The 15,139-nt window shown below is 44.2% G+C and overlaps 1 protein-coding gene across 7 annotated transcripts in view; it reads right to left on the minus strand.

Moving 5' to 3' along the window:
• The window catches only part of ABCC8 (ATP binding cassette subfamily C member 8), a gene marked incomplete at both ends in the record, with an annotated part of 71,691 nt that overhangs the window by 43,135 nt on the left and 13,417 nt on the right, over window positions 1–15,139 (minus strand). For all 7 annotated transcript variants that reach the window (XM_084237817.1, XM_084237816.1, XM_084237815.1 and 4 more), the window contains 5 exons: window positions 708–870; window positions 1,143–1,277; window positions 5,013–5,168; window positions 8,017–8,181; window positions 14,236–14,424. In XM_084237817.1, the coding sequence (XP_084093943.1) occupies window positions 708–870; window positions 1,143–1,277; window positions 5,013–5,168; window positions 8,017–8,181; window positions 14,236–14,424 (808 nt within the window). The remainder of the gene's footprint in view (window positions 1–707; window positions 871–1,142; window positions 1,278–5,012; window positions 5,169–8,016; window positions 8,182–14,235; window positions 14,425–15,139) is intronic.

The raw sequence follows: 15,139 nt of genomic DNA on the forward strand, positions 1-15,139 counted from the left end.
TTGCTGACTCTCACCCTGGTGGTGCATTTTTCTCTGGCAGATTTTTATTATTAGCTTATTGTTCAATAGAGAGTTTGCCACTGGAGTCCCACATTCTCTGGAAAATGATCTTAATATGCATGTCTGCTGGGATCCTAGGAGTTTTGTAAATTTGGGTCTTCTTTCTCTGTGTATTTTCTGGATCCGGCATTCCCAAATCACTTGAACACTGTAAACCCAGCTTCTGCACTTGTGAGGACCTCAAGCTTGAATTTGCTCGTTAAAGAGGAACTTCCTCTTTCTCATGGATGTAAATGGGAGCTTCTTTGTAGCTGCCCCTGGGTAGCTTGGTCTGACTTTTTGAAAGGAAGTCCTCTCACTTAGGAGAATTTGAAACTATTGTCATTTATACATTTACTGCTACTCCTCAATAGCATGTCAGCTCAAGAGCATATCAAATACCTCAACTGGCTTTCTCATCACTGCCTTGAGAGCCAGCACAGTGCCAGAGCATAGCAGGCCCTCAGTACGTTTGCTGGATACATGACTGAAGGACCCTGTGATTTCTGGGGGCTCTGCTAAGAGATCGTTTGAGACTCTTCAGGATTCGATGATCCCAAAGCCTCCCCGCTTATGCCCCTAACCCCACCCCATATACCCAAGCCTTGACACCTTCTCTTAGCACATAGGCAGCAACAGTCAGGAACAGCTGGTTGGAATGGACTCACTGGAGATAGAGGTGTAGACGGCGAAGGCTCTAAGACTGGTCATTTCCTTCTTGCGAGTCATCTCTACCCTCGTGCAGAAAATGTTCTCCCAGGCATACAGTTTGAGCAGCTTGATGCCACGGAGCATCTCGTTGGTCTGCTTCAGCCTCTCATTGGAATATTCCTGCCAGGAGTCACGGAGTCAGGGAAGGATTTCCTCTCATCCCATCCCAGCCAAGAGGAAGGAACTGAGTCAAAGCACAGACTTCACAGACAAAGCAAGTGAGACCTGGACCCAAGGTCAAGGTCAAGGACAGTGTGGACATGTGTCTGGGGGAATGTCTGGGGGGATCTGGGGGGTGAGTGAGGAGACCTGCTAACATGAGAGGAAAGGGAGCGGGCAGACACTGGGGGCAGGGTGGGGAAAGGAGCAGGTGCAAACCTGCAGACACTCACCAGTGTGCTCCGCTGGGCCTGGGAGAGCTTGGTGGCCACAAAGTACTGGACAGGGGCCAGCAGTATGATGACAGCCGCCCCAATTAAGGCACTGACTCCGAGGATGTAGTAGAGGAGAATCACGCCCACTATGATCTGAGGGGGAATATGGATGATGCATTCTCTCTGACTTGGTAGCTGGGTTGCCAAGGGGTGAGACTGCTTTGGTGCCCAGGTTTCCAAGTTGCCTCAGTGGGCAGAGGAGGAAGGATAGAGCAATTTCAAGAGGGACGGACATGATGGGCTCTCATACAGTTTCTGGGCTGGTAACAGCATTTGTCTGCAATGTGACTGAAGTCTTAAGTCTCTGCCACTGTTTTCCAGATGGACGTCTCAGAGTGGGAGTTGTACAATGCATGTGAGCACCTTTTGTTCTGTTTGCTGGCTATTAAGACTGATATTTCACTCTATTGGAAAAAATGTAATATGTGACCACATCTGTGCCAAACAAAGCCGGTCCAGGCTCGGGGAGAATCTACTTTCCATTCTTATGCTCTTGCCATCTTTGATTTTTTAATGAAGCTAGCCAGTATTCTCTGAAAAGAGAATTCAATGTCTCTAGATTTATGTAAATGATTGCCTGCTTCTGAATATTTATGAGAAGTGTAAGTTACTCTTGCCAGCGCCTAAAGCATCAAGAAGACAGCTTTTCCAGTTACCTTCAAAAGCAGACACCTCTAAATTCGGGGCTTATTCTAGAGGAACAGATGTGCTGTCTTCTTCAGTTGGAAATAAAAAGGCTGCCTGGGTTGGCCATGCACTCTGAGTGCTATACCACATTGGCACTCAGCTCCTTGCACCACCTCAAGGACAGAGGAATGGGTGGGCGGTTCTGTAATTTCCGTTGATTATAGCATGCCATCTGCATTAGCAGATTGTAAGGGACTGGTAAGTGACCCCTTCATCACCTGCCTCCCAGTGTTTAACTGATGCTAAATGCTGGCTTGGATGGGCAGAAGAGCATATTAAGAGATGAACCTACTATCTCTGCCAAGCCCTCTTCCATCACCCTCCTGGAAAATTATCCTCGGCATCCAGTCTTGTCATTATCTGCCCTCATATGGAGTGCATCACTCAGACACCAAGGAAGCTCCCAGAGTGTTCCAGAGTCATCACCAGGGCAGCCTTTGGGTGTCAGTGCCTGTACCCCTCCACCTCCAGGGCTAGCAGTTGCTGGCACAAGAGTCAGGGACACAGTTGCTGCTGCTGCTGCTGGGCTTCTCCAAATGTTCCACCTACATTGTTGTGCTCCCCCAATTCTCTGTCCAACCCTCTCTTCTGCAGGAGTCTGAATGGATCCCATGGGCAAACATATCAGAAACAAAGGATTCTAAGTGTGCAAAGCAAGTGTGGGGAGCAAGGGGGCAATTTTATCTCCTATTTATACATGTTAGGAAAGCAATCTAGCATAGTGGTGGGGAGAGCGCAGTCCCTGGGCTCTACTAGAACCCTGAGTCTGAATGCAGTGCAAGCACTTATCGGCTGTGCAATCTGGTGCAAGTTACTTGCTGTGAGACCCAAGGTAAGAGCCCCCCTGCACTTTCTGGGTTTTTGAAGCTCATGGGAATGAGGAATCAGGTTCCCACAATGGCCAAGTTCCTTCTCATAGTGTCCATAAATTTCAGGAGGCCCATAAAGCCTCTGAAATTGTAAATAAAGTGTGTTAACTCACATTTGTTCTTCTGAAGGGAAGGGTTCATTAGACTTTCAGTGGTATGTGTAGATTAGTGGTTGCCTTGGGCTGGAGGAGTGGGTGAGGAGAGGCTGTCAGTGGATATGGGTTTCTTTTTGGGGTGATGCAGACATTCCAAAACTGGATGTGGTTGCAATGAAACCATTGACTTGTATACTTTAAATCGCAGAGGTATAACTCATAGAGCGGTTACATATATTTTTAAAAAAGATATGTGACAAAAAATAAATATTACAAGCCAGACGGAGCCCTTGGGGCCAAAGGGATGGGGCTCCTGAGCTAATTTCAATAGTGTCACCAGGTTCATGTGACCTGTGACCAGTCAGGCAGCACACAGAATCCTGGCCAGGTCTAAGGGATTGTACTGATTCTGGGTGGTGACCCTGGTTCTTGAGGGCTGTTCTTAGAAAGCACAGTCTTTGAAGAACTAAGAAACATAAAATCAAATGATACTTCATGATCAATAAGAAAAAGCAAATAATTAGTAGAGATAAAAATTCCTTTTCCTGGGTGTTGGGAGAGTTAATTAGACCAATGAGAGGCTGGGAGAAGGCCAGCCACAGGGCAGGCACTACTAGTTAGGATTAGTATTTCTAGCAATGATGCATGGGAATAAATATTACAAATAAGAGTAAAGCTAGCAATGCAGCAGGTTTGGCGGATAAAGGCTGGAAAGGATAAAAGGCTGGTGATTGTACTCGATGAACTCTCCAAGCCCCGCTGGAGCTTTATTAGTCACTGATTCACCTTAGCAGAGTGGGGTGAGGAGCAAAGGAGTCTGGGCTATGGGGGATTGCATATAAGGCTAATCCCATAAAAATGAGTATCAGATTCCCTGTCCTATACTACCATCTTGTCAAGTTGCCTCCCTGTGAAGTTGTTTTTTTCCTCCATTTTCCTTTAATGGAAAATAGAAAACATTTTTAAGAGCTATATATTAATATATATATAATATATAAGCTTATATATACACATATATAAGCTTTTCAATATAAGTTTTACAGGAAGGAGGCACAATAAAATCATTTGAACTGAACGTTTATGAAATTTACATCCTAAGAAGCAATGGATTCTGGACTGGTTGAAGTCCTCCTCTCTGAATGTACAAGTTAGAGGGATCTGATATTTAATCACTGACTACTCTATGCTGGGCACTGTGCTGGGTATTTGACTGACATGACCTAATTGAATCATCAAAGCAACTCCAGAGGGGAGGAATCATCCCCATTTCATAGTTGAGGAAACTGAGGCTCAGAGAGGTTAAGTATTTGAGTCAGCCTATCTCATCCAAGTCCAGACACTTTCTGCTTACACCAGGCAGACCCCTGGCACCTGTGGAGTGTCTGGGGCCCATCTGCTTTGATCTGAAGCACAGGAGAGCTAAGTCGTTCTCAGGTACTGGACAGGAATCACAGACTCATGGTGGAAGAGCTCTGGATGGGAGATGGAGAAGGTGGGGTGAGGAGTCAGGTAAACCATGCTGAGGATTCTCCTACTATTATCAGGGGAGAGTGTGCCTCCTCCCAGAGCCAGACCCAAAGGTTGTTTGGCTTTAAAAAAAATCTTATTTTTGATTTAAAAAATAATACATTTTTTATTGGGGAATTTAGAAATGCATAAAGAATGTTTATTGGGGAATTTAGAAATGTATAAAGAAAATATAAATCCCTTGTAATACCACCATGGGGCCTTCTAGTTCTTTTTTCTGTGCGAATCTGTGCAGATGTATACCTATACATTCCATCTGAGTACAGAATGCACTGCAACTAATATTTTGTAATTTATTTTTTTTGCTTAAAAAAAAAACCTCATGCACACTATTCGATGCAATTAAAGACTATGCTACAACATAACTTTTAACGTCTGTGAAAGTGCTCCACATACGATTATTATACATTTTTTTAAGATTGTCTACATTTCAAGTCTTAATGACATTGCCTTCTCTGATCAAGAAAGAGGGCTAGCCTATCTACAGAGTATGGGAGAGCACAGGGACCCCGGGGTATATACCTCACAGACACCCCAAGGAATGGAAGGTACCAGCAAACATGGAATGGAAGATGGTGCGCACCTAATCACGTGCCAGCATATTCTGGTTTTGTGTCCTCGGCCCCCAGCCTAAAGCACACACCCCTTACCTGTACTGGCATAGCCCAGAGGTTTGGGCACAAGAAGAAAAACCACATGAGCTGATTGGTATCAATGGCAACCAAATTACAGATTTGCCCGGCAGTCATTTCCCCCATGGATAGGTTGGAGGTGGACAGGTGCATAATTTTATTGTAAATCTTGGTCTAGAAATGAGAGCAGAGAAATTCACATTTGTCATCATCATCGTCCTAATCACCATTCCATATGCCACGTGTCTACAGTGTGCCAGGGGCTTCTCAGACATTTCCCTCCTAGAACCCAAAGCAGCTCTGTAAAGGAGCACCACAATACTGTTTCAAAATTCCCTCAGCGAGGGAAAGGGCTTTGACTACAGATCAAGCAAATGAGAGAGGCAGCCTTCAATGAGGAGCCCAGTATGGCAAGCTGCTTTCCTAGCAAGCTTTCTCCTTTGGGAACAGGACTTAACTCCTAAATCTTAAAAGTAGATCGTCATGTCCAGTTGTATTCTTGATTTACCAAAGGCCAGTGGAGAGCACATTTTATAGCCATAAAAATGAAGTGGGACAGCCATTGTAATGTGTCTCTCATAGGGGAGGGGGCATGCTCTGGGGCTAAACATGTCTTACTGGAGCCTTAAAATAAAGCAAGTATCCAGCCTGGGACAGTCTTGTAAGTGTCAATCAGCCCCAGCACCATCCAGCCACCCGAGGGCCTCACTCTGTGTCTCCAGGGCAGAGGGGGAGAAGCCATGAGCTCTGAACCTAAAACCTTTATGTAAAGTGATGTGCCTCCCAGAAAGATGGCAGTTTTCAGGTTATGTGCTCAATGCATTTCTGTCTTAACTGTCCTATTGACGTTAACGTTCAAATGAAATTTTATTGTGTTTTCTGTTGTAAGGCAATTCCCAACCCTTCTATTTAAAAATCCGGACTTTTCGTGGGTCAGGTTTTCTTAAAGTATGAATCTATTTTATGCTTTTTTGCTGAGTTTTTATATATCATGGGTAAAGTTTAAAATAATGACAATGACTTTTTCTTTCCAATTTATGCACATCTGAGGTTATATGAAGAATAATAGTAAATCTAGTTTCAATGAAGCGGGAGTATGGAGTAATCTATCATTAAACAAAGACTGGGATACAAAGAAATATACAACTGACAGCTGGTGTATGTAAAAAATTAGATGTAGTAAAACAGGAATTTTGCTTAATAACTTTTTTAAGCAAGATCTGTGTTTATTCTCAAACTCATGAAAACAGACCCATACTATAATTTCCCATAAATCGCTGGCAGGAAGGGCTTTTTCCTAATTTGTTTCCATAATTAATGTCAGCATTTCCTTTTTGTGGCATACGAATTATTTTTTCCTATTAATGCAACAGATTCAGATGATTTGGTAAAAATAATTACATGCTAATACATTTAAAATATATTTGGCTCTTTTAGCATAATTGGAAAATATTAGGTCAGCGTGATTTATGACATGCAAGTATGTCATTATAGGCTATTTATAATGTAACAAGTAGATTTTTTTTTTTTAATTACAAAACAGTTCAGTTACAAAATTGACTGTTGCTTGTGGTGGCACTGGGGGGTGGTCTGGGCAGAGGCTGAGCAATAGCTTGGGTTCTCCTAAGTCTGAAAAACTATGATTGTTAGAAGGTCTTGGGTTTTCCTGGGCCCCTCTATCCATTCTCAAATGATGACATACAAATTCCTCTGCTTTACCCATGAAAACCACTGGGAATGAGTAGTGCAGTTTTGTACAGCTGTCTAGGGGTGCCATTCACGTGAACTACATCAAGTCTGGACCCTCACACTGTCTGCAGCCCAGGTCATACCCCTCTCTCAGGCCCTTTCCTGCAGAGTTTCTGGTCCTGGCTCCCAGAGGAACAGCCAATGCTTATGAGTTTGAGGAACTTTCTGAAGCAAGAGGTGGTTTTGGGTTCTAGTCACAACTTCTGAGCATTTCACTGACTTCATGGGAATCACTGGGTGTGACAGAATCTGTTAGATGTCTCCCAATATCCATTCTTTCCTTTTCACAAGAAGAATTTCTAACAGGGGCTTACCTGACTGTCAAGAATAAAGAGGACACTATCTAGCCCTTCTAGGTATGACATGTGGCCAATTTCTCACCAATGGCATGGGAGAGGGTATGTGCAACTTCTGCATTATAGTTTTAAAAGAAGGCAGCATGTCCTCCTATTGCTCCATCTTCCTTCCTGCTGATTTAAATTGACACCGACAGCAATGTCAACAGTCATCTTAAACCAGGAGACAAGTCACATGAGGAGGCTGGCTGAGTAACATTTTAGAAGGACACAAGGTCTCTGATGACTGCATAGCCTCCATACTAGTCCTGACTAAGTGTGAAATGTCTATTGAAACTACTTTCACCCTGGGCTTTCCACGCCAACAAATGAACCAACATGTGAATGAAAACATGGGGAAGGCTTAGACAACTCTCATCACCACCTTGGATAAAGGGGCTCTGAATTTCCCCTGATTTTATCATCCTTCCAACTGATGCTGAGAAGGAAGCCAAGACCTAAAGGACCCATCAACCCAGACAAGTCTCTCTCAATACCACCCTTGATTAAGTAGATCTTAGAGACTATACAGTCTTTAAATGTCAAACACCCTTTTTCTTTTCTTTTCTTTTGCTTTTTTCTTTTTGTCCACCCAGAGAAGACTTCTGGCTGTAGAAGCCTGGAATAGTATCTGGAGAAGGATGCTGAAGCTGCAAGTGCAGTCATCCGCAAACAGTGCTGTGATCCATCAGTGATGATCCCAACCAAGACTGAGCAGTTGACATCTCAGATCTAGTCCTAGACAGAACCAGAGCTGGAGCTATTGCATTTCCCAAGGCACCTTCCACTCTCCCACCCTGCCTTGTCAATAGCCATTGTTTCAGAACATTGTTAAAGGGCAACAAACACAGCCATTGCCAGCGGAATTACTCTTGAGCTGCCTGAAGATGAATAACGCAGTTTTTATTGTGAAATGAAGAAAATCATCACCCAAGTACCTGTATTGCTCCTCTCAAGTTAATTCCGGTTTCGATGGCGACATAGTAGGATGCTTGCAGAAATGTCCTTTGCAGTAGGAGGGCAAGGAACAGAAGCACCGCTAAGACATAGGCATTGGCTAGGAACTCTTGGGATGATACAAAGTAAACCCCGAGAAATTGTGTCTGTTGGAAAGAGAAGTTCAGAGGTGGCTGTCACTGCCAGCAAAAAGATTAGTGCCATTATTAGTACCTGTGATTGCCCATTATCATGTTTGCAAAGCACTGCACAATTGTTTATGAGTGAAAAACCGGACTGATAAATCCAACTAAACATTCTTCTAACAACAGGAAAGGTTGCCTTCACCCCCTTCACCGACTTCATTTAGGGAAACAGAGCATGGCCAGTTCTAACCTCTTGCCCATACACATGATTCTTAGCACTGTGGCCACCAGGCCCAGGGAGCTCATTCTGAATGGAACAAGAATACATAGAGTGAATCACAGAGCAGCCAAAACCAGAACTGCTAGAACAAATCCCATGATGTGTGTTCTCTGCTACAAAAACGGAATCAAGTGAGGCCTTGTCCCACACTCACTAACAGTCTGCTCTGTAGTAATTTCTGGTTAGATAAGACCAGTGAAAAACATGGTCCTGTAGTGCTCCCAGGCGAGAGACGTGAGCTCAGAGATTGAAAAGACCCAACCCCCGCCCCCAGCCTGATGGGCTCCTGGGACCTCCTTTGAAATGTACGGTTCTCCTGTTGCACCTCCTGCAAGATTTCAGATGATAAACAGTGGGAAAAAACCATATGTTTGGTTTTGTTACTAATGATACCAGAAATAACAGCACGACTGTTTCCAATTTCAGCATCAGTGGCTCCCAGGAAAACTTTGATCTTGATCAAGTCCACGGTTCCCCAGCAGAGCCACATCAGTATTTCCATGAAGAAAGAAGTCTTTCCTTTCTGACTCTGGCCTGAACTCTGCAAGCTATTTGGAAGGGTGTGGGAGCTGCTGCAGGGTAAGGAGTGGTGGGAACAGAGATGAGAAGGCTGAGGGTATGTCCATGACCGTGATCAGGCCGAAAGGGTCAGGAATTGAAGAGTCCTCTTCCTGGAGAGGAATGGCTGGATCCCATATACAGGGCTTCCCGGTGGTAGAAAAGTTCCTGCCTCTTTGTTCAGAGCCCTCTAAACCAGCCCTCACTGCTCGGTGGAACTGGTCCTGTTTACAACTGTTTCTTCCTTGCTTGTGGGACAACAGGAAGCAGACACAGGCACATCATGGACCCCATGAAGAATTCTAGAAAAAGGCGAGGTTGAAGGCCCTGACCCTGTCTCATCTGCCAAAGTGTCAGGAGAAAAGCAGTTGGGTGGAAGGGCAATGGCTGGCAGGCAGCAGCAAAGTAGACCTTCAAATTACACTGCGGGGGAGAGACCTGACCTTCCAGGGAAATAAGGGGCAGGCTATAATCTTTCTCAGGTGCAGAACTCCATCCTCACAATACCCTGATGAGAAGAGGACCATTACTAGCTGAGTTCTGCACATGTGGAAATGCAGTTTCAGCATTGCTGAGTGGCTGAAACGTCACATGCTGGTAAGGGTAAACGTGACCATCTTTGATGCCAAAAATACTACCCTGGATCTCCTATCTTAAGCTTCATCCAGCCTTTTGACCTCGAGTCTCCCATTGTCAGCTACGGGCTTGTGGCTCGTAGGCAAAAGGAACAGTCCTCTTGGCTGGTTCTGAGTTAAAATTGAAGGCATGTGGGCTTAGGAAAACCTGGTCCTATTTAACATGCCTTGGAGTTCTTCTGTCCTACCATCCTCAACAGAGTCCTGGCTCTGAAGAATGAAGTATATCATTGCATAGCAATACAACACATCATGGGAATTTATCCCAAGGGAAATAATTAAAAATAAGGAAATAGCTAGACATGCAAAGATGTTCTACTTGTGGATTATATGAGGGATAGTGTGCAAAAATCCATGTAAATGTTCAACCATAGGGAATTGTTAAGTGTATTGTGGTATCATCCTGCATTTCTTAACAGTAAGGAAATATTCTGAGAAATGCACTGTAAGGTGATTTCATCCTTATATGAATGTAACAGAGGGTAACGATGGTCTAATGTAGATGGAAGAGCCTACTATACATCTAGACACATGGTCTTGTATGTGGCCCATTATTGACCAAAATACCCTTAAGTGATGCATGACTGTAATTGTGGGAACATTACACACTCAAGAACACAGACCACCATGAAAGCTCTCAAGCAGCATGGAGTACCACTGGGTTTTGTGTCACAAGGATCAGAAAACACATAGGATGGTGAATGAGGGCTAGAAAAAGACCCAGGGTAAAAATGATGAGAACTACCTTTGATCCCTCACCAACCAACACACCACCCATGCAACCACAATCACTTGCATGGTTCTGAGAGCCTGGACTTTGAGCTTAGCCCTATCTGAGTTTGTGTTTTCTCCTGATATATTATTCATTATGTCCTTAGTTAAGTTTATCAACCTCTCTGAGTCCTAGTTTCTTCACCTGTAAAATGAGGCCATTAAGGGTTTTTGTCTCACAGAGTTACAAGAATTCAATGAAACAATACAGGTAAAAAAAATAGTAAGCACAAACATGCCATGTATGGTAATTTCTGTATTATTCATTGAAGAATCGTTTCTCCTGTACCTCCTGAGTGTCAGGCATGGAGCTGGGTGCTGGGTACCCAGAGGCCAGATATTACAGTTCCTCTCTTAGGGGACTCAGGATCTTAAGGTCTGAGAAAAAGACAAGGGGTGCTTTGAAGGTGCAAACAGGAACACAGAGAGGGGGCATCTAATTCAACGAGAGGAAGGCTTCCTGGAGGAGGTGACATTTCCGTTGGGTCTTTGAAGGGGTTGGCAAGGTGACTGAGAAGAGGTAGGCAAGGTGAAGGGAGGCAGGCCATCCCAGAGATGGGCATCATCAACCCACACACTGTCATCACAAAGCCACAGAAATGCATATAAGTTCAGTCACCCTAATGATCACCACAAATACATGTACCCAAATGGGGACACAGACACCCATGGAAAAAGACCTGCCAAGAGATGCAGGACAAGCAGAAAGACACACATACAAAATCATAAATAGTTCCCAGGAAAACTCATTCAGAAACAAACACTCACAAACCTACACTCACTTTCCCACTGAGGTTTAGAGGTTATTTGAAGCTTTGGCTCTTAGCTCAGAACCAGACTGTTCTTACTTTCTCTGCTTAGCTGACGGCCTTGAGCAGTGCTGGCAGGTTTCAGATGCCTGCAGCTCTTGATGAATCCACTTTCCTCACCTCCAGCCAGATCTGTGACATCCAGGGCAGGTGACAGATTGTGCATGGGGACTGGGCAAGAGATGGGGCAGGAAGGAGATAGATCATGGGTAGTTCCTGCTAGAGCTCAGCTATCTCTGGGGAGTAGCAGAGGAGACAAAAGTGTAAGGATCTAATAGGCCATGACACTGTCAGTAATTAAAGAAGAAATAAGAAATGTTTGCCCTTGGGGATGCCAAGGACAGTATAAATCTTGCCAACTGTGAGTGTTCTAGAAAGGGAAGGGAGGACAGGCCACTGATAAAGAAGTAAACAGTGGGTGCCTGGCTGTGCAGTAGGATGAATTCAGGCTGAGTGGAAAGGACTTTCTCACTGAGCGAGAGAGCTTCCCTCTCTGTAGGCTCATGAAGACCAGAATAGCACCCGTCTCTCTGGACTAAAGCTGCTGGGAGGCAGGGGGATAAAACCAAATAACCTCGATAAATGACCCCTTTCCCCATTTTCTGGATCCAGAAGCCCACATGAGAATTAAGCTGTATCCTAAGCAACCACATGATTGAGGATTCTTTGTGGCTGACACTGGAGGCTATATTTACTTTCAACTCTCGTTTCTATGTCTGTAATTTGCTGGTTGTATCTGGGTTGCAGGGAACAAATATTAAATCTGATAAGGCCTGCTGCCACTGAGGCAGGACCATCTGTCTCAGGGATTTATGTGCTGACAAGTAATCGGGACAAGAGCATTCCAATGAGAAGACAGTAAATTCCAGAATCTGAAGAGAAGTGCTGAGACTCTGAGAGATGGCAAACCTAGTGTTCATATGAATTAAAAAACTGTAAAGGCTGTTCTCACTACCTCTTTGGCACATCCTGCCTTAGAGTTCTCTCCTTAGGAGAATTCCATAAGAGTTTTGAAAAACACAGGAAGAAGACCACATGGACAAGCTGATAAGAGCTCTGGCCTGTGTCATTTCCCCCTAATATGAACAACTGACCCCATGTGTTAGGATTCTCACTGCCGAGAGTTCTGGGGTAGCCTCTGGTCAGACTAAAACTGAAAGTGACTCTTGTAAACCAGAAAGCTGTCCTTTCCTTTTTCATTTTGGGCCAAGTAAAGCTCAGAGGCTCAAAAGTCAGAGAAAACCTCAAAACCTGCCAAAGTTAAAATAAGTAAAAAGAAAAAAAAAGGTCTCTGTATTCTTAATTGAATAAGAAATCGTTGCCTGGTCTATTCCTGCTCATCTATTCTGAGAATCCCTCCTCTATAAAGCCAAGCTGTCCACTGGCTGAGTTAGTTACCCCCCAATACCTCCTAATAGTATTTAACACACAGTATAAAACTGTGTTATTATATTTTTTTCTCCTTCATTGGTTTCCACAATCCTTGGACTCAGAGATGATGACTTGATAAAACAAATAGTCAATTTAATATCATGGCGGTAAGTTCTAGGGTGATGGTGTCTAGGAAACTATAGTTCAAATCAGTCTCTGTCACTGAATAGCTGAGACCCTAGGGGAAGTTACTAACCTCTCTGAGCTTAAAGTTCCTCATCTGTAAAATGGAAATAAAAATACTCATCTTGTAAGTTGTATGGTATGTCAAGTATATCTCAATAATGGAGTGACCAAAAAAACCACACCAAACTTACCCTAAAACGTTGTTTTAAGGATTAAAGAACACAAGAGTAATGCCCACATGCAACCAGCCATGTATTAAGTGATCAATAAGTGTTTGTTAATATTATTAATAATCTTCATCATAACCACTGACTCTGTATTCCCATAGTCCGGCACACAGTATAAACTTGTATGCTGAAGGAATTAGACAAACAGACTTGGAGTGTGTTACATTATTGACTGAAAGTGCTCAGCTGATTAATTATAGCTCTGGAGAAAAAGGAATATAAACCTCCCGAGGATTAAATCATATCTGCAATTCTGGAGCCCATGAGATGAATAACATTACACAAAGGACTGTCATAAATTATTAGAATATCTAATTAGTAATTCTCAGCATCATTTTGGGACTATCTGCTTGTGGTTAAAAGGTTATAATGATTTTTTTCTGGCTGGAAAATTGAAACTCCGAGTCATATTGACAGATGTGAAAAGTTTTCCATTTTGCGACCATCTACACTTAGGTGGCAGTAAAGAAACAGATGAAAAACATCAATAAATGCCTCCCCCTCAAGCGGATGCTATTGCCTCAAGCAGGATAAATAGCCCCCAGAAAGTTGGTCTGTCTCTTTGTCCAGAGAATTTCCAATTGCAGCGTCTCTGGGCTGGGAAGGCCATTAAATGTCATCTAGTCCAAGGACTTTAACTATTTTTAAGAAATGGAACCCCTTTTAAAAAAGAACTTATAATGGGAAAGTCCAACATATTAATAAAACCAGCCAGCTCTGAATGAAATTTGGAGGGAGAAAGAGCCTACCCATGGAGTTTTCCCTCTCCCCTCACCCTCAACCCCAGCCTTCAAGATGTCCCTGCAGAACCTCAAGGGCAATGGACACACAGTATTGAAGAAGACAAATTTCTGCAAAGTTAGAATCTATTAAGATGACAAAAATTAAAAGCCAATACATTCAACAAATCACAGGAGCTCCTGGCACTCAATAAACAAATGCACTTCCAACAACTTTCTGGATGACTAAATACCCAGCAGCGGCATTATGATGGTGATGGTGCGGTCAGGAAAGCAGACACCACACCATAAATCCTCCTGAGTCACCACTGGCCACCTGACTTTTCTGTTGGCTGGATGCAGAGCATTTTCTGGAGGGGATATTGCCAAGGGCTTTGTGCATGTATGAAGAGCTACCCCAGCACAACCACAGCACGTATGCATCAGCCTCTCATACACTCTCATGCACAAGAACAAATCTTCCAAAGGGTGTCCTCTTTTACTGCTGGGTGGGCCTACCTTTGGCTGGAAGACATGGTTCTCCTTCCCAAGGTGGTCCACAATCCCGAAGATGCATAGCGGCCCGGCAAAGCCCAGCAGGTCAGCCAAGATACGGAAAGTGCTGCTGAGGACCAGGCGTCTCCCGAAGGCATGGCAGAGTGCCCGCCAGATGGCCCGGGCACCCTGTGTGCCCTGTGCATCCTTTTGCTGCCCAGAGAGACCCACAGCCAGGTCAGAGTGGCCAAAGGCCCATTCATGGCAGGGTCTGGTCTCCCAGGAAGTCCCTGACTCCTACAAGGAGGTGAGCTCCAGGAAGAAATTATGGAACCACCAGGTGCATGGTTGGATGGGCCCTATCAATGCCAACATAGGCCACATGGCAAGAAATGAGATCAGATGTCAGTCCCATAGCTGGCTATGAGCACAGCACTGTACTGAGAGTGGTATTCTTTACAATCACTCCTGACCACCTGCCACTGCATCTGTCTGTCTCCCCAGTCCCTCCCAAACCTTTTCCCTCTGCTAGGGCAGAGGCAAAACAAAGGAGCACTGGACTGAGAGTTGGGAGACCCACTCTACCTCCTACCAGTGGTGGGACAGCTCTGGATAGAACACAACCTTTCCCAGGCATCAGTTTCCTCCTCAGTGATATGAGAAGACCCCTGCCTGGTCCAACTCATAGAATTACTATAAGGAACAGGCCACTAAAACCCAAGCTCTAAAATGCACAAAAATTCCCACCTTTATTGTCACTGAGCTCCAGAAGGAAACACATAAGGCATGAGGGAGTCCAGGGGGTCCTCAGTTTCCCCATCTGGATAATGAATCTGTTAGATCATATGACCTAAACTATAAGCATTATTCTAGCTGCGATGTCCTGGACATTTTTAGATTATCTTTAGTCCTGGACTTTTCCCTGGTG

The sequence above is a fragment of the Talpa europaea genome (assembly GCF_964194135.1).
Source record: "Talpa europaea genome assembly, chromosome: 1".
In the NCBI taxonomy this organism is placed as follows: Eukaryota; Metazoa; Chordata; class Mammalia; order Eulipotyphla; family Talpidae; genus Talpa; species Talpa europaea.